Here is a 20337-nt window from a genome sequence, read left to right as displayed (position 1 = left end):
CTAGTGCAGCTTAAAAGTTGTTATTCTATCAACTTTGAAAGTACAAGGCATATTTTGTTTGGTGCAAAGTAACTCCAATTCGTGAAGATCCGGGTAAACTAGGGCTTGGCCCTACATCAAATCTTTTTTTAGACTGAAGTAGGGATAATGTGCCTCCACGCCCTCCACCACGCAGAGGAACAAGGGTTTGCTCATCCGGAAGCGACACCAAAAAAATCCATCATGGAACTTTTATTCGGGATGAAAGTTGTTCTTGTAGAGCAGTTGTGCGCCGATGATCCTATCCCGGTGAACAATTCTCCTTCCCTTGATTAAACCCTTGTAGTTTAGAATATGCTCTGCTTCCTTCTTCATTTCCTCCTGGAGGCCTGTCATCATCATGAGCTCCTTATCCAACGAATTCAACAAATCCACAAATTCTTTTTAAATGAATGCATCAAACTCATTGTTCTGAAACTCCTCATCTGGCGAATCCATCGTTTTACCTACAGAAGGGTAAAAAAAACAGCTCGGCCTGTCGAACACATAGAGGGCAAGGTGTCTGACCGGAGGAGCAGGACGTATCGCAGCGGCATCCGGGGTGGCAACCGTGAGGGGCGGCAAGGATGGCGAGGAGGGGTTTTGTGCCGGTGGTGGCGGCGCTGTGGGGTCGGGACGATGGTGGAGCTAAGGATCGACGCAGACGAGGCAGAAGAGAGGAGAGATAGAGGGCAGGTCGGACTAGGTTGGGAATGATTTGAAGGGATTTGGTGTGAGTTCGGTTTGTCGGATCCGATGTGACAGACGCGTCCAGACTCGTCCAGGCTTCCACATTTTCCCGGATATGGACTGGGTTTGAGTGGTGCCAGTTGCAGATGCTCTCATCCAGTTCTTACTGTATCTCTCTTTGTCTTATGGTTGGTACGTCCACATTGAACTATTTCAGCCGGTCATCTAGCTACACATCTGCTTGTGCGGTGCCGTAAATGTGGCCACTGTTACTCACTAGGGACAGGGAGGGAGAACAGAACGTGCTAGCCACTAAATCCAGGTCGTCCATGACTACTAATGGCTTCCAGCCATATCCATATCTTTCCCTCCCACCGTTGCCCTGCCATGGCAGCGTCTGTGCTAACCGACACCTTGCTCGACTCTTCTCTCCCCATCCCTTCCACCTCTCGCGCGCTCCCCTCCTCCGCCACCCGCGGCCAGCCGGGCTCTTCAACCCTCCTCCCGGCGTCGTCGACTGGAGCTGGCACGGCCGTGGTGTGTGCTGTCCACGGCCAGGACACCACCATCCAGGACCAAGGTATATGGATGGATCCAGTATTCCGTTGGGGTGTAAAGTCTACATAGCAGTTACAGATCAAAGGCTGTTATTCTATTACTACTACTATTATTATTTTATTAGGGGAATGCATATGGCGCATTTCGTTATGGTTTCAACAGAGTTACGTCATCCAAGATACTCCCTTTGTTCCAAATTATAAGATGTTTTGAGTTTAATCTTCTTTTATGAATCAAAAATATATAGTTTGGTGTGATTTTTAACCTGTTTCAGTCTGTATATTGTTCATATTAAAATATACAAAATGTCTTATAATTCGAAATAAAGATGATATCCTGCAAGATAAAAAGGGGATCACTCCCAAAAAACACATGGTACTAGGCATACTTAAGTTGGAACTATTTAACATAGTTCCAAACTATCCCGAGCCTCTGTAATTCTTTATCCAAGCATGACAATAATCTCTTACCTTAAGAGGTAGGACATCTAAACAGGCTCTAAGTCCACTCTTCATGAGACTGATCATAATGGGTGGAATATAGATAGTAATATGTATCCTCATGCAATGCTAACTAGGCATATATGTGGCATGTCACGTATTACCGAGGAAAGAGATCATGGTGGCAACATATTAAGTTACCATGACATGACACTTTCCAAAAGAATAAGTTTACAAGCTAACAAATGCAACCATCTACTATGAACTCTCCCGTATCACACACCTCGCAAGACGCTGGTTCAAAATTGTGTCAACAAAAGGGGATTTTAACGGTTTGTGTTGGAACGTTCTACACTAGAGCCAGTTACAATTTAATACCGGTGTTCACTGAAAGGATAGAGTTTTGGCTCCTTTGATAGAAAGAAAAAACCAAATGGTCATAGGAGCTAGAAACACGTAGACTGTTAGGTTCCTTGTGCTGGAACTAGCTCACGAGGGTTCAAGTCCTAAACTTTGCACTAGTGCTTGCATTTTTCTGAATTTATTTCAACCTTTCCGACGATGTTTGTCAGTGGAGGAGATGTTTTCGTCGACTACGAAGACGTTTGTGGTGACTTCCTCAATCTCAAGATGTTGTGTCGGTTCAATATTTTAAAGATGGTCATATGGATAGAGTGTGCATATGTTTGTTCATAGAAATAGAGGTGCATATGTTCATTCAGAGGGATGAATAGAAACACGTTGACGGTCAGCGCCAAATTTATAATTTGTGGTTTTGTCACAACCCTAGAAATCTTCTTGTAATTGGTGGCATTGCATCCATGCATTATTTTCAACATCTATTAATTTTGAAATGGGGATTGATAAACCCTAGCAGCAAGTGAAATACAACTAGGGTCAAATTAAATCCTTTCCATCTACCCAAAATGGCTTTTAGAAAAGTTCATCAATTTTGGAATGGGTGAAAACTTCTTCCAAAAATGATGCACACATTTCTAGGACATTTCTGGATTTTGGAGTTAATTCATACATATTTGAATTTGGACAATTAAATGCTATATAATATCTTAAATGTCCAAATAATTCTGAACTTAAGTGAGGGCTGTTGGAAATATTACATACAGAGCCCACATTTATTTTCAGGGTTTTCGAAAATGCCTTAGCATTTTATTTAAGTCAAAACAATTACAGAAAAATAGAAAACAGAAACTAAATAAAAGCGAGAGAGAAGGAAACAAACCTGGCGCCTCCTAGGCCTCACCTGTGCTGGCCCAGCCTACCTGGCCCCCCCTCCCCTGTCGTCTTCCTCCTTTGCCAGGAGGATGGGCGTGTGCCCGCGGTGCGCCAGCACGCGCACGGCCACCGACGGCCACCTCCTGCTTGCCGCTTTCCCCCTCGACGCCCTGGGGACGCCACGCAGCCTCCCGGGTCTCTCTCTCTCTCTCCCGTGCTCCTCCCCCTCCTCTGGCTCTCTCCCTCACACCACCGAACGCGGCGGCCGCCGCCGACGAGAACCACCACGGCCACAGCTACCCCCTCGCCCCTCGGTTGTGCCCACGAGTTCCGCGACGTCGTCCTCGACCCCCTCACCGAACCACGCCCCGCCGGAAGCCCTGCAGCGTCGCCTTCAAGCTCTTCTTCAACCTTCGGCCGCCGGCGACCTCGTCTTCGATTCGCCGCCGTCCGTGCTTCCCCGGCCCCGACTTCGACTCCGTTCGACCCCTCTGTGAGCCTCCATCGTTTCCCCCTTGTTTTTCCTCTCCAACCCTTCCTCTAGCCGTGCTTTTCGCCGGAGACCGAACGACGCCGCCGCCGAGCCTCTCGCCGCCATGGCCACAGCCGCCGCAACCTCCAACCGAGCACACCCACGTGCTCACCACGCCGCGTAGGTGCCGTAGGAGCCAAGCACGCCACCCCACGGGCACCGTAGCCCCGCTCCCGAGTGCACCCGTACTCCGGCCGCCGACATGAGCTCGATTCCGGCGAGCTCGCTCCACCCCAGCTCCTCCCACTTGCCCCACTAGATGCGCAAGAGCCCTAGCTACGCGTAGGACCAAACCGCGGTCGATTTGGTCGCCTGTGGGCGATTCCCGAAGCCCTCCGCCGTCTCTGTCGTCGCCGGCGACGAGTCGTTGACCTGGTCCGGCGGGTTTGACGCAGCTTGACCGGGGTTTGACTTTCCCCTGACTCACTGACATGTGGGCCCCAGGCCACTAACTAAACTAGGATTAGTATTAGTTTAACACAAACTAACTTTAGTTAGTTAACTAACTACTGGCCAGTGGGTCCCACTGGTCAGGTTTGACCTGGCCAGCCACAGTTGACCTGATGACGTCACACTTACGTCATGCTGATGCAGTAAAACCTTTTCTGGATTTTAAATAAATCTAAATGATTTATTTATTTCAGAAAATGCCTAAAACTTCTAAAAATCATAGAAAATAATCTATATGTCAGAATGAAATAATTTATATATGAAAAATTATCAGAAAAATTCAAGGAATCTGTTTATGGCATTTTCATGCATGTTTGAACAATGTTTGTCCCCTGTTTTGGACAAAACAAATAAATGGCATTTAATAAATCACATATGGAGTTTGAATTTGAACCTAGTGTTCAAACCAACTCCATTTAACTTGTTGCTAGTTGCATTAGGCCAATCAACAGCATATTGCCATGTCACATTCATGCATCATATTGTTGCATGGCATTGATTGTGTCCTTCCCTGGTTGCCGGTAACCGTCCCCTCTCAGACGACGATGTTTCCGACGACGTGATCGATGACACCGATGAAGAACTATATTGTCTTCAGAAGTGCCAGGCAAGCAAAACCCCCTTGTTCATTCCGATACAATCCCACTCTCTCGCTCCTGCTCTCTTTTACTGCATTAGGACAACATCGATTCAACTGTTACATACTGTGGTAGCTGAACCCCTTTCCTCTGCATGACCTGTCATTGCCACAGTAAATAGATGAAACCCACTAGCATGAGTAGGAATTGTTTGAGCCCTGATGTGCCTACTCATTCATGCTTGTTGTCATGCCTGCTACTGCTTAGAGTTGAGTCCGGTCTGATTCATCGGGAATGAATTGGAACGTTGTGAACATGTCCTACCGTTGAGAGCTAAGTGTGTGAACATGATTTGGTAAAGGTAGCGGTGAGAGGCCATGTAGGAGTACATGGTGGGTTGTCTCATTGCAGCCGTCCTCAGGAACTGAGCCCTGTGTTTGTGATCCATGAACAGTTACTACCACACATTGGGTTCCGGTAACTCGGCCCCTCTCGGCTTATTAATCAACTCGATCTTTGTCCAGGAGTTGCAACTAGTTTCTGGTGTTTGTAGGTAGTGTTAGTAGTCTACCAAGTGGCACCCGATACAGGTGGGCTTGGGACAGACTAGGCACAGTGGCACGGTGTACCAAGTGGCACCCGGATGGTGGGCTTGGGAACCCTGCACACATCGTTTGGGGCCATGAGCGACACCCCGGCCGGATCTCCTTGCGGATGGAACCCGAATAGGCGATAAACCTGGACTAGAGACTTGTTGGTTAGTCAGGTCGTGGCCGACTCCCTCGCCCGGCTTCCGCTTGAAGGTTGCGGAGGTACATGACGTGTGCAGGGCTATAAGTGGCGAGAGCGTGTGTGAAGAAGTACACCCCTGCAGGGTTATCATTATCTATTCGAATAGCCGGATTCCTCGGATATGGAAACTTGGACCCCTTGCATAGTTCATAGACAAGTGAAAGTGGATACTCTAAAACTCGCAAGATAAACGTGAGTGCTATGGATGGCGTTCTCGCAGGGAGACGGGAGCGGATCCATAGTGGTGTATTGGTATGGTGAATTTGTGGACTCGTGTGCGCCACCTGAAAAGAGTTACTTGCAGCCGTAGTTCAGGTTAGCCACTGAGTCAAAGCTGGCTTGCTGCAGTTAAACTCCACCACCCTCTTTGTTGATACCGATGCATATGTAGCTAGTTCTGATGTAAGTCTTGCTGGGTACATTTGTACTCACGTTTGCTTATTTGTGTTTTGCAGAGAGACTTCAATCTCGCTAGTAGTTCCACGTGGGTTCGACGTTTAGCTTATTACCTCAGCTACGATCTTGTACCCTTGGGAGGGTCTGGTAGATAGTCAGACTCCTCAGCCTTCTTCATTTTTAGTTGTCTGTACTCAGACAAGTTAGGCTTCCGCATGTGCTTTGACTTGTATGCTCTGAATGTTGGGTCATGAGACCCATGTTTGTAATATCTCGCTCTTCGGAGCCTAATGAATAAATACTTTGAGTCGTAGAGTTATGTTGTGATGCCATGTTGTATTTGCACATATCGAGCATATTGTGTGTATGATTGAAATGCTTGGTATGTGTGGGATCCGACAACCTAGTGGTTTATCCTTGGTAGCCTCTCTTATGGGGAAATGTAGTCTTGTGCTTCCATGAGCCATAGTAGTCCGCTACAGCCCGGTTCACCGGAGTCCTGCTAGCCCAGTACTACTGCTCAGGACACTTGACTGGCCGGCATGTGTTTCACTTCGTTCCTGCGTCTGTCCCTTCGGGGAAATGTCGGTGACATCCGGAGTCCTGCCTAGCCTGCTACAGCCCGGGTTATCGGAGTCCTGTTAGCCCAGTGCTACAGCCCGGATTCACACGCTGCTGACCGACATGCTTGAAGTTGATTCATGTATGCCTGTCCCCATAGGTTGATACCGCTTTGGGTTCACGACTAGCCATGTCGGCCCGGGTTCTCTGTCATATGGATGATAGCGACACTATCATATACGTGAGTCAAAAGACGCAAACGGTCCCGGGCCATAGTAAGGCGACACCCGTGAAAATACCGTGCGTGAGGCCGCAAAGCGATATGAGGTGTTACATGCTAGATCGATGTGACTTGGAATCGGGATCCTGACAGCTTGGGTATCAGAGCCTGACTGCCTGTAGGATTACCAAGCCAAGCTGGTCGAAGTTGAGTCTAGAAATGCTTTAGTTATATAAGGGAATTGATTGTGGAAGGGAACGTAAGGCTCTTTTTACTCCTTATCCTCATGACCTTCTGATCTGAATCATCTTATCTTTTCTACAGGGTTAAGAACTAGGCTTCTCTTCTATCTCTCAGGATGACGTATTACTAAACTGTAGTTGCCTGGGATTGTTGGGTTTAAGCCTCAGTTCAGCTCCTACTACTTCCATATGTTCATGGCTGGCCTGAGAACCTTGATATCGTGATTTTGAGTGGTTATGCCACCATTTTGTAGGATGTCTCAAATCTTTTTGAGCATTTACAGCCGTTATGCTGTCTGAGTCATCCCAGGTTTCTAAACAATCTGATGCATTTGCAAATCCCTTTCTCCTGTGTTCGATGTCTTTTGGGCCAGTCTAACCATACTATCCGATGCGTTGAGGTAATTTATTGCCTCGACATACATGTTGGAGTTATTATTATGATCCTAGGTGTCTTAGAAGATTACCTAGTAATCTAGCTATGTTTTGTGTTCCCCGTGTGATGATTCTGGCCATCATTCTTGAAAGCATCGCGTGATGCCATTTAGTAGTAGGTATTCTACTCTTGGGTTCCTGACCCAAGATTCACTCCACTTACCTTCTGTTGATAGTGTTTGCTAGTTCCTTTAGAATATTAGTAACCTTTGCGATAGTCCTCGAGGTCCGTGGTATTTCCTTCTTCCAAATACCATGAACTGCTTATGGCAGAAGTTCTTTTGAACCAAAAGATCACAACCAAAGTGCTCTTGAGGAGTTCTCCATTCTAAATTGTGACTCTGCCAGTTCTACCTTTCTGCATGGGTTATCCGGAAGAAATATGTTGAACTCGTTCGACATACTAATCTATGCATCCACAACTCAGAAAGTTATATGTTCCTTTGAGTTGTCCCCCTTCAGTTATATTCCGACCTTCATCTATCAGTTGATAGTCAAGAGTATGTGAGCATTCGTTCATCGGTGCTTATCGTTCTTGTGGTCCGTCAAGCCATTCTAGTTCAGAATGACTAGGAGAAACAAACTCTGGTACCTTATCCATTTCTTGGATTGGGTCAAAGCAGTTGTATTTCACAGATCAAAATGCCAATCCAGCTTTTGCTTTGTTCTACCTTGGAGTGTTACCATCTTTATGTCAGGAATGCCATGAGAATTGCACCGCCTCCTATGAACTCTTGACGCAGTGATACTTCTCTCCATCATTATTCATTCCTCGGTTCCGTGTTGTTGTAACTGGAATGCCGACGAGTGAACCATGATGTGTGAAATCAATACTCCTAGCAACTGTGTTGCTTGGTAGTTATGGACATTATTATCATTCTTAGCGTGTTGGTTATCAAATCACTATTCTAGGATTGATCGTGCTACCTTGTCCTTATTTCTGGTGCACTATTCGATCAATGAGTTAGGATTGTGTCAAACCCTTTCTCTATTGGTCACATCGTCTTGCCTCGCAAAGCAAGATTGTTCTCGAGCTTTGTAACATATTGGTGGTTCGTGAATTTCCGAATATCTTCTCGAAAGTGTTACCAGGTTGTCACCTGACCGCTATGTTGAGTTCGTGATCAAGTTGGTTTCTTGTAAACCACTCCTTCTCCAAGAATCTGTGTTGGATACCCCTGAGCTAGTTGGTCAAGCTAAATAACAACTTGGAGAGTTGGAAGAAAAAAAGCTTAATCCACTTAGTTCACTCCAAAGGGGATATCTTGTGTGTGTGTGTTGACGAGAGATGATACCTTCATCGATTGTTCCTCGTGATCGGTTGTTGAATCTATCATCTTGTCCAAACCTTGATTTGAGTGTGGGCTATCGTCAAATCAAGTTAGAGCCAACGATATTCATAATGTTGTCTTACTCGTGGTTGTTCCTCGAGCATACACCATTACATCCTTTGGTCTGACCAATACTATCACATTGTTCACTTAATTATGGAATTCCATTTATATGGAAACCTGGATGAATTGTTGTTGAGCCCATCGACAACATCCATGTCCTCTCCATGATTTTGTCAAACATTAAGCGAGTGTTGGAAACTTTTGAAAGCATCTCTTCATGCTAGCTCATGAAGCATATGTTGGATGAAAGAAGTGACTTCCTCTGATTCACGTGCATTTGGTGCAAGTTGCCGCCATGAGTTCGAGAAAGTTAGTTTTGCTTCCTCTGGAATCATCCCAAGTCAGTCATGCACGTGCGAAGTATTCCATGGTCTGATAGACTGATCATCTTCATTCCATATGAATTCCATAGCACACTAAGCCACTGATTGACCTGTTCCAGGAAAAGAAGTTGTTGTGCTATCCTAGGTCATGCACAAGATTTCGATATCCTCAATGATGGTTCCCCACCAGAACTCGGTAGTGTTTTATTATAAGACTACTATGTGGTCATACTTGTCTGGGACAACGTGTTCACATGTTGTAGCAGAACTATCTCATGTTTTGGAGCTTGCTATCGCAGTTCATTCCCCGAGAATCTCACAACGTCGTCTCGTCGATTTGTGTTGCAAACTTTCATTTTCCTTTCTAGACTCGATGAGTCTGGAATATCCTAACACCAACCAAATCTGAATCTCAGGCAGATATGATGGTTGGAGCATTTTCCAAGAACTATAATATTGGTCCCTCGATAACCGGTAAAGTGGATGTCGTGGCCAACACATCCAGCCGGAAGACCTATTATTGTAGTATCTCGATTGAAGAAAGTTGGCCACCTCCCCATGAGGAATTCGTAGGATTTACCTCCGTAGTTAATCCTTACGGATTCTTGTGCTCCCGAAGTCCGACCTTTTACTTGATGTCCTAGATACCAAACCTTATCAATAAATGGGTTATCCTAGCACATCAAGGAGAACATTAGAAGCGGAGTGCTAAATGTCTCTCGGTCGATCATCCATATTTTGTTCCCTTGGCCTCGCTAAGGTGAAATCTGAGAAAGTGTTATCTTCCTTTGCATCTGCATTATCCATCACCATTCATCATGGTGGTATGTTGTGTTGCCAGGATCCTTGACACGGATATTGGTAAAACCTTGATGAATATGGAGATGCTCAAGTTCTTGAGAGCACGCGCTAGCACCAGGTTTTACCGTTGGTGTTAACTGGGATTTGCTTCCAGTTTCCTCGGTTATGTTATAACCTTTTCAAACAGTGGACTCACTCTCGACTGTTGAGCTCTTCCCCAGTTACCAGAATCATTCCCAACATTTGCATTTTGTTCCCAGCTTGCACCTCAATAGTTGTTGTTCAGGATCATCTTCAAAAGTGGACTTACCATGGGTCTCATCCATTTTCGATGATAAGCAAAAATCATCCATTGCGTTGTCTTCAACAAGATAGTCCACATCATCCATTCTAGTCGGAGTATGCCATTCTTCGAACTTCCTCAAACGATCGTTGTGTTTGCCTTAGGCTGGTATAGAGAGTTTCAATGATCTTTGTATCAAAAGTAATTCTTTTGCCACTTAAGGGAATAGTTCTTCGAGTCACCTTCCCCGAGGTGCCCTGTTTCAGAATCATGGCAATTTCCCTCGCTACTTTGAAACCCTCGTCAAATTGTTTCTTCTGTCGCTCCTGATGCAAGTTTTGCCTCTCAGCTCCAGAGATGTTTCTATGTCTCATCCCATGAGTTGATCTTGTGATCATCAAGATGATCCTAAGTTGCTCGAACCTCCAGAAGATCGATTCTTCTAAATTTTCCCTTTCTTCTTGTTGTCATGTTGGATGTAGTTCTCAAAGCAAGACGTCAAGATCAATGTGATGCAATATATCGGTATCTTCGAGAAGGGCAGTTCGATCGAGAAGACTGTGATAGTTTTGTGACCCCTCTGTCTTCTTACTTCACTTCTTGAATCTCGGGACGAGATTCTTGTTTAGTGGGGGTGAGTTGTCACAGCCCTAGAAATCTTCTTGTAATTAGTGGCATTGCATCCATGCATCATTTTCAACATCTATTAATTTTGAAATGGGGACTGATAAACCCTAGCAGCAAGTGAAATACAACTAGGGTCAAATTAAATCCTTTCCATCTACCCAAAATGGCGTTTAGAAAAGTTCATCAATTTTGGAATGGGTGAAAACTTCTTCCAAAAATGATGCACACATTTCTAGGACATTTCTGGATTTTGGAGTTAATTCATATGTATTTGAATTTGGACAATTAAATGCTATATAATATCTTAAATGTCCAAATAATTCTGAACTTAAGTGAGGGATGTTGGAAATATTCCATACAGAGCCCACATTTATTTTCAGGGTTTTTGAAAATGCCTTAGCATTTTATTTAAGTCAAAACAATTACAGAAAAATAGAAAACAGAAACTAAATAAAAGCGAGAGAGAAGGAAACAAACCTGGCGCCTCCTAGGCCTTACCTGTGCTGGCCCAGCCCACCTGGCCCCCCTCCCCTGTCGTCTTCCTCATTTGCCAGGAGGATGGGCGTGTGCCCGCGGTGCGCCAGCACGCGCACGGCCACCGACGGCCACCTCCTGCTTGCCGCTTTCCCCCTCGACGCCCTGGGGACGCCACGCAGCCTCCCGGGTCTCTCTCTCTCTCTCTCTCCCGTGCTCCTCCCCCTCCTCTGGCTCTCTCCCTCGCACCACCGAACGTGGCGGCCGCCGCCGACAAGAACCACCACGGCCACAGCTACCCCCTCGCCCCTCGGTTGTGCCCACGAGTTCCGCGACGTCGTCCTCGACCCCCTCACTGAACCACGCCCCGCCGGAAGCCCTGCAGCGTCGCCTTCAAGCTCTTCTTGAACCTTCGGCCACCGGCGACCTCGTCTTCGATTCGCCGCCGTCCGTGCTTCCCCGGCCCCGACTTCGCCTCCGTTCGACCCCTCTGTGAGCCTCCATCGTTTCCCCCTTGTTTTTCCTCTCGAACCCTTCCTCTAGCCGTGCTTTTCGCCGGAGACCGAACGCCGCCGCCGCCGAGCCTCTCGCCGCCATGGCCACAGCTGCCGCAACCTCCAACCGAGCACACCCACGTGCTCACCACGCCGCGTAGGTGCCGTAGGAGCCAAGCACGCCACCCCACGGGCACCGTAGCCCCGCTCCCGAGTGCACCCGTACTCCGGCCGCCGCCACGAGCTCGATTCCGGCGAGCTCGCTCCACCCCAGCTCCTCCCACTTGCCCCACTAGATGCGCAAGAGCCCCAGCTACGCGTAGGACCAAACCGCGGTCGATTTGGTCGCCTGTGGGCGATTCCCGAAGCCCTCCGCCGTCTCTGTTGTCGCCGGCGACGAGTCGTTGACCTGGTCCGGCGGGTTTGACGCAGCTTGACCGGGGTTTGACTTTCCCCTGACTCACTGACATGTGGGCCCCAGGCCACTAACTAAACTAGGATTAGTATTAGTTTAACACAAACTAACTTTAGTTAGTTAACTAACTACTGGCCAGTGGGTCCCACTGGTCAGGTTTGACCTGGCCAGCCACAGTTGACCTGATGACGTCACACTTACGTCATGCTGACGCAGTAAAACCTTTTCTGGATTTTAAATAAATCTAAATGATTTATTTATTTCAGAAAATGCCTAAAACTTCTAAAAATCATAGAAAATAATCTATATGTCAGAATGAAATAATTTATATATGAAAAATTATCAGAAAAATTCAAGGAATCTGTTTATGGCATTTTCATGCATGTTTGAACAATGTTTGTCCCCTGTTTTGGACAAAACAAATAAATGGCATTTAATAAATCACATATGGAGTTTGAATTTGAACCTAGTGTTCAAACCAACTCCATTTAACTTGTTGCTAGTTGCATTAGGCCAATCAACAGCATATTGCCATGTCACATTCATGCATCATATTGTTGCATGGCATTGATTGTGTCCTTCCCTGGTTGCCGGTAACCGTCCCCTCTCAGACGACGATGTTTCCGACGACGTGATCGATGACACCGATGAAGAACTATATTGTCTTCAGAAGTGCCAGGCAAGCAAAACCCCCTTGTTCATTCCGATACAATCCCACTCTCTCGCTCCTGCTCTCTTTTACTGCATTAGGACAACACCGATTCAACTGTTACATACTGTGGTAGCTGAACCCCTTTCCTCTGCATGACCTGTCATTGCCACAGTAAATAGATGAAACCCACTAGCATGAGTAGGAATTGTTTGAGCCCTGATGTGCCTACTCATTCATGCTTGTTGTCATGCCTGCTACTGCTTAGAGTTGAGTCCGGTCTGATTCATCGGGAATGAATTGGAACGTTGTGAACATGTCCTACCGTTGAGAGCTAAGTGTGTGAACATGATTTGGTAAAGGTAGCGGTGAGAGGCCATGTAGGAGTACATGGTGGGTTGTCTCATTGCAGCCGTCCTCAGAAACTGAGCCCTGTGTTTGTGATCCATGAACAGTTACTACCACACATTGGGTTCCGGTAACTCGGCCCCTCTCGGCTTATTAATCAACTCGATCTTTGTCCAGGAGTTGCAACTAGTTTCTGGTGTTTGTAGGTAGTGTTAGTAGTCTACCAAGTGGCACCCGATACAGGTGGGCTTGGGACAGACTAGGCACAGTGGCACGGTGTACCAAGTGGCACCCGGATGGTGGGCTTGGGAACCCTGCACACATCGTTTGGGGCCATGAGCGACACCCCGGCCGGATCTCCTTGCGGATGGAACCCGAATAGGCGATAAACCTGGACTAGAGACTTGTTGGTTAGTCAGGTCGTGGCCGACTCCCTCGCCCGGCTTCCGCTTGAAGGTTGCGGAGGTACATGACGTGTGCAGGGCTATAAGTGGCGAGAGCGTGTGTGAAGAAGTACACCCCTGCAGGGTTATCATTATCTATTCGAATAGCCGGATTCCTCGGATATGGAAACTTGGACCCCTTGCATAGTTCATAGACAAGTGAAAGTGGATACTCTAAAACTCGCAAGATAAACGTGAGTGCTATGGATGGCGTTCTCGCAGGGAGACGGGAGCGGATCCATAGTGGTGTATTGGTATGGTGAATTTGTGGACTCGTGTGCGCCACCTGAAAAGAGTTACTTGCAGCCGTAGTTCAGGTTAGCCACTGAGTCAAAGCTGGCTTGCTGCAGTTAAACTCCACCACCCTCTTTGTTGATACCGATGCATATGTAGCTAGTTCTGATGTAAGTCTTGCTGGGTACATTTGTACTCACGTTTGCTTATTTGTGTTTTGCAGAGAGACTTCAATCTCGCTAGTAGTTCCACGTGGGTTCGACGTTTAGCTTATTACCTCAGCTACGATCTTGTACCCTTGGGAGGGTCTGGTAGATAGTCAGACTCCTCAGCCTTCTTCATTTTTAGTTGTCTGTACTCAGACAAGTTAGGCTTCCGCATGTGCTTTGACTTGTATGCTCTGAATGTTGGGTCATGAGACCCATGTTTGTAATATCTCGCTCTTCGGAGCCTAATGAATAAATACTTTGAGTCGTAGAGTTATGTTGTGATGCCATGTTGTATTTGCACATATCGAGCATATTGTGTGTATGATTGAAATGCTTGGTATGTGTGGGATCCGACAACCTAGTGGTTTATCCTTGGTAGCCTCTCTTATGGGGAAATGTAGTCTTGTGCTTCCATGAGCCATAGTAGTCCGCTACAGCCCGGTTCACCGGAGTCCTGCTAGCCCAGTACTACTGCTCAGGACACTTGACTGGCCGGCATGTGTTTCACTTCGTTCCTGCGTCTGTCCCTTCGGGGAAATGTCGGTGACATCCGGAGTCCTGCCTAGCCTGCTACAGCCCGGGTTATCGGAGTCCTGTTAGCCCAGTGCTACAGCCCGGATTCACACGCTGCTGACCGACATGCTTGAAGTTGATTCATGTATGCCTGTCCCCATAGGTTGATACCGCTTTGGGTTCACGACTAGCCATGTCGGCCCGGGTTCTCTGTCATATGGATGATAGCGACACTATCATATACGTGAGTCAAAAGACGCAAACGGTCCCGGGCCATAGTAAGGCGACACCCGTGAAAATACCGTGCGTGAGGCCGCAAAGCGATATGAGGTGTTACATGCTAGATCGATGTGACTTGGAATCAGGATCCTGACAGGTTTCAATGTAGTACAGACACGTATCATACATATGCACATATATTTATTCTTATAAATTCATTTGTTTTCGAATGTCCCAAGTTAATAATTATTGGGGCCGGTCGACTTGCGGGCGGAAACTATCTGTCACTGTAACTGCCACTCGCCGGTGGCGACTATGCACTAGCCGCCCCTGCGATCGGTCGCCGAATCTTCTCCCCCGCCTTCCGCCGTCGCCACCATGCGCTAGTACGGTCGACTGCATGTGTGGTGCCGGGAGACGGCGTACGGGGCACCGTAACCTACCACTTGCCCGCGCTGGGGGGTTCAGTTTCTGGACGAAAAACGTGCGCATGCATGCACACGCGGTTCTCAAAATGGTCCCAAACCTGAACTACTCCACTAATTCAACCTGTCACGTTCGACCCACGACTGTTAATTCGACCCATATATCCACTGACTAGTGTATTTACTGTGTCACTGGATATGTATATATTACCCCGCCAGATCCATCGTTTCGGGCCATCTTCCCCTCACGCACACGCACAGTACCGTTGCCATGGCAGCATCCAAGCTCACCCCCACCTTGCCCATCTTCTCCCTCGCCCTCACGCCTCACGCTGGCCCGGCCAGCTGCGTTCCCCGGCCCTTCGCCCGCCGCCGACGACTGGAGCTGACACGGGCTTGAGCTGGACTTCATCAAACAGCGTTGGCCGCGGCACGACCGTGGTGTGCGCTACTGCTGTCGACGGCCAGGACACCACTATCCATGGCCACCGTAAAGAGTCCCTTTGGATGTGTATAAAGCGTAATGTGTACGTAGCAGTTATTACACTTCATTTAAAAGTTGTTAGAGCATCTACAACCAGCCCCTCATACCCGCCCCAAACACGCAGCCGCGTCTAGCAAATCCGGCACGAATACCCAGACTGACAGGCACTCCTTGTATCTAGCACATATCTAGGGCAGATATGAGGACGCCCGGACGCGTCCGGACGTGGGCAACATGTAGGACTGACCGCAGGGGCCCGGGCGGTGACACACAGAGACCGTTGGTCTGACGGCCTCCTGCTTCCCTTCCATGCCGCGGGGCGACGCTACAACATGCCGCCCGAGGGAGCAAGTCTGACTATTTAAGTTGGACGGTGGCAACCCAACCTTAGCCCGTCCCATTCCTTCCATCTCCCTCCCACCCACGCCACCAACTTTCATTTGCTCGTCGTAGCCGATAGACATGGCCGGGCAGAGGATCACTACATACACCATATTGATGCCAGAGCACCGCTTGTAGTTGCCGAAGGAGATCCGGTCCTGGCGTGTTGCTCGTATCACTGTCGCCCTTCATCGGATTCACCGGAGCCAAAGGAGAAGGAGGAGGCGGCGGAGCCGGATGAGGACGATGCTGCCATGAAGGAGGAGGAACTAGAGCCGGCGGAGGAGGACGTGTTCGAGGAGGAGGCGGCGGAGCCGGATGAGGACGACACTGCCATGGAGAAGGAGGAACCGGAGCCGACGGAGGATGATGCGTTCGAGGAGGAGCCGGAGGTGGCGGTGGAGGCGGATCCGGTTTCTGCCGCTTCAACATGGCCTACGCCATGGCGAAGTTTGAGGGGGCCCAAACGGAGATGGCGGAGCAACTGTTCTCCTCGAGTCCTTCGAGTCGGAGCACGAGGTGAGGCGAATCGCCGAGCTTGTGGAGGAAGACGGGCCCGCCGTGTGCCCGGCCACCAATGACCATGAGGCTGGCGGCTTCGGCACCAACATCATCAACATCTCCGACGATGAGGACTAGTAGTTTAGTAGTTGATAGCAGTAGATGTAGATCATATGTGGTTGCATGAGTTTGTATGAAAATGGTAATCCGATATCTCTATTGTGGTTGTTTGTGATGAAATTTGGGGTATGCCTGGTAGCCATTCGCACACGTGCTTGGACGCCCCCACGGGCGTTTGGCAACTTGTATTAGGTATGTCCGGTTGTAGGTGCTCTTATTCAACATGCACCCACTTGAATAGTGAACTAAAAAAGATACTAGAAAAAAATCTGAAAAATCAGGGTATCAAACTTTATTGACCATTCTATTCACGTGTGAAGTTTTGTGAAGGAATGCCACCTCTGACATATTCCATAGTGAAAAAAATGCAATGTGACCTTGCTTTTCATTCAAGTAGTGTTTTCAAATATAGTAGTATTTTTGCTCAGAATGCCATGTATGTCATTTCTTCATGAAACTTCATGCACGAGTATACCAGTCGGCCACATATGTTAGAAAATAAAATTAGTTTTTTTATTTTCCCTATTTTTTTTGAATTTACTATTTGTAAGGGGTTCGGTGGAACCAACATGTTCACCAAATCCACGCTCAGTATCAGTAATAGGCATATCTGTTTGATGCAAAGTTTTTTTTTGCTTGAAAGCAGCTGGATTTCAGCCTTTGAGAAGTTAATTCTCACATTTGGAAATATCACCCATTCTGATGCAAAGTGGGAAAGTTCATTTCAATTTCTGCAAGCTCAACAAAATATACAGTGGAAAGTTCATAGCTTTTCAGTGCTCATATTTGCAAACGTTTATGGCTGATTATGTGAATGCTATTTCGATGAAAAAAATGGATACTTAGGTCCATGTAACGGACACGTTCTTCACGGAATATGGAAATCTTTTCCGTGTATGTGCGTCACAACTGACTATTTATCCACTAGGTGCATCTATATGGAGATTTTTGTACGGATGTTGACGATGTTCTACTTTTTAAACTGGGATAAAACGCATTTGTTTTGCTTGCGGGGAATGTGCGCTACTTCTAACATTGTGACTGAAACTGCTGCACAGGAAGCAGGTGGAAACCAACTGTCTGTGTGCTCCTTGGGGAGCTCATCAACACAGGAACTATACTATTAAGCAAGGTAGCAGTTGATGGCGGCATGTTTGTATTCTCATTGCTCTGTTATAGAAGCATTCTAGGTGTCATTTTCATCTTGCCATTTGCTCTACTCCTCGAAAGGTCAATAATTTTGTTTCTCGATAATTTTGTTAACAATATAAATTATTATCGTGGGAAGTACTACTATAACTTTTAACCATTGACTCAAGATTGTGTATGATAAATTTGCAGAGGGGAGTGGAAAGAATTGGATACAAAGGCTCTTGTGTGGCTCTCCATCAATGCTTTTGTCGGGTATATACACTCAATGAACTATCCTATATACATTTGAACTAAAACAAAATAATTATTTTGTTTTTATCTGGTAACTCTATATTTTGTTCCCATCAAAATCAGTCAAGCGAATTGGTTATACGTTGGTCTGAAAATGACCAAGCATACATTAGCCAACTAACTTAGTCAACTCTTTGGCTCCATGCCAAAAATTAAATTGAACCCGACTGGTCTACAATCCCCATATGCTAAAAGTTTTTTCAAATCCTCCTAGAAACAAATGGAAAAATTGTGTGCCATATTATTCAAATATCTTATGACTTTTTTATTTCTCCGTAACCACAACAAAATATTAACAGGCTGATGCAAAACTTATGTTTAAAATTTCATAGTCAATTATATAGACCAAATGTTAAATGTGATTTAGTTACTTTTTCTTTGAGTATATTATTAAGGAATAAGGTATATTGATGTTGATAGTGATATCCTTACATTGTACAGATACTCGTTGCCTATGGCAATGTATTACTATGGGCTACATGACACAAGCGCCTCCTATGGTGTGATCTTCTCAAGTTTGACTCCGCTCTTCACGTTTGTCCTGTCAATATTGCTTGGGTAATAAACAACCCTTTCCTCCACCGTACAAAAACATACTCTAACTCCTTTCCTCCAATCTACTAGAGCTACCCAAATCCAGCTTTAGTCTACTAATTAGTTACAATTACTAGTAACTTCGTCCCTGTGTATAAATAACTTAGTTACTTACCTTAATTACTGGATATTAAAAATGCAACTCTCAAGATATATTTTGCAGTATGGAGAGCTTGCGCCTCAAATCCAAAGAGGCCAGCGCCAAGGTGGTTGGTGCATTGTTATGTTTTGGTGGGGCTTTGCTGATTAGCATGTACAACGGAAAGGAACTGCATCTCTTTACCTCGGTTATAAAAGGCATAATTAAGATTTCTAATGGAGTAGCCGGAGGACAACATCATATGAGGGGAACCTTGCTTTTGTTGGGTGATTGCATATGTTATGCATTTTGGTATCCCATACAGGTATGTCAAATTATGATACGGAGTTTTCATACTAAGGCTTGTATCTATGATTTTATTGGGAAACGTTGCACGGAAAATAGAATTTTTCTACGCACACGCAATGATCTATCCATGGATATGCATAGCAACGAGGGGGGGGGGGGAGTGTGTCTACGTATCCTCGTAGACCATAAGCAGAAGCGTTAAACATCATGGTTGATGTAGTCGAACTTCTTCGTGCTTCAACCGATCAAGTACCGAACACATGGCACCTCCGCGTTATACACACGTTCAGCTCGGTGACGTCCCTCGCCTTCTTGATCCAACAAGTTGTCGAGGTAGTAGATGAGTTCCGTCAACAGGACGGCGTGGTGACGGTGATGGTGAAGTGATCATCGCAGGGCTTCGCCTAAGCACTACGAAGATATGACCGAGGGTGTAAACGGTGGAGGGGGCGCCGCACACGGCTAGGCAATTGTCTTGGGTGTGCTAGGGGTGCCCCCAAATCGGATCCGAATCCTACTTGATGTGCCCCCCTCCCCATTCAATAATTCACCGGAGAGAAAAGGGAAGGGGGAAGATAGAAGGAAGGGGGGTAAACCCCCTCTTTTCCTTCTCCCAATCGGCCTCCTGCCATAGGTGGCACACACCACCCCTCATGGGCTGGTGTGCTCCCCTCTCATGGCCCATATGGCCCATATATTCCCCCGGGGGTGTCCGGTAACCACTCCGGTACCCCGATACCTCCCGGAATGCTTCCGGTGTCCGAATACTGTCGTCCTATATATCCATCTTTACCTCTCAACCATTTCGAGACCCCCCGTCATGTCCATGGTCTCATCCGGGACACTGAACAACATTCGGTCACCAAATCACATAATTCATATAATACAATATTGTCATCGAACATTAAGCGTGCAGACCCTACGAGTTCGAGAACTATGTAGACATGACCGAGACACCTCTCCGGTCAATAACCAATAGAGGAACCTGGATGCCCATATTGGCTCCTACATATTCTACGAAGATCTTTATCGGTCGAACCATTATGACAACATACGTTATTCCCTTTGTTTGTCGGTATGTTACTTGCCCGAGATTCAATCGCCGGTATCTTCATACATAGTTCAATATCGTTCCATAATACATTATCCTGCAACTAACTCATTAGTCGCTTTGCTTGCAAGGCTTCTTATGATGTGTATTACCGAGAGGGCCCAGAGATACCTCTCTGATACTCGGAGTGACAAATCCTAATCCCGATCTTTGCCAACTCAAGAAACACCTTCGGAGATACCTGTAGAGCATCTTTATGATCACCCAGTTACGTTGTAATGTTTGATAGCACACAAGGTATTCCTCCGGTATCCGGGAGTTGCATAATCTCATAGTCGAAGGAATATGTATTTGACATGAAGAAAGAAATAGCAATAAT

General features: G+C 46.7%; 1 protein-coding gene across 2 annotated transcripts in view; it reads left to right on the top strand.

Annotated features, from left to right (window-relative positions):
* The first annotated feature begins 924 nt into the window (after positions 1-924).
* LOC125534458 (WAT1-related protein At5g64700-like) overlaps positions 925-20337 on the top strand; it is a 56063-nt gene continuing 36650 nt past the window's right edge. Inside the window, exons 1-5 of one of the 2 annotated variants that reach the window (XM_087545361.1) lie at positions 925-1288; positions 17541-17712; positions 17824-17886; positions 18367-18483; positions 18683-18923. In XM_087545361.1, coding sequence (XP_087401487.1) covers positions 1048-1288; positions 17541-17712; positions 17824-17886; positions 18367-18483; positions 18683-18923 — 834 coding nt within the window. In that variant the 5' untranslated portion in view covers positions 925-1047. Of the gene's footprint in view, positions 1289-5746; positions 6001-17540; positions 17713-17823; positions 17887-18366; positions 18484-18682; positions 18924-20337 lie in introns of those variants that run through there. The other variant, XR_015617677.1, reaches the window with a different exon arrangement.

This window comes from Triticum urartu, chromosome 2A, assembly GCF_056163025.1.
Source record: "Triticum urartu cultivar PI428250 chromosome 2A, HENAU_Tu73, whole genome shotgun sequence".
NCBI classification, from domain to species: Eukaryota; Viridiplantae; Streptophyta; class Magnoliopsida; order Poales; family Poaceae; genus Triticum; species Triticum urartu.
The sequence above is the reverse complement of the archived record's forward strand: the minus strand, read 5'-3'. Positions and strand labels throughout refer to the sequence as shown.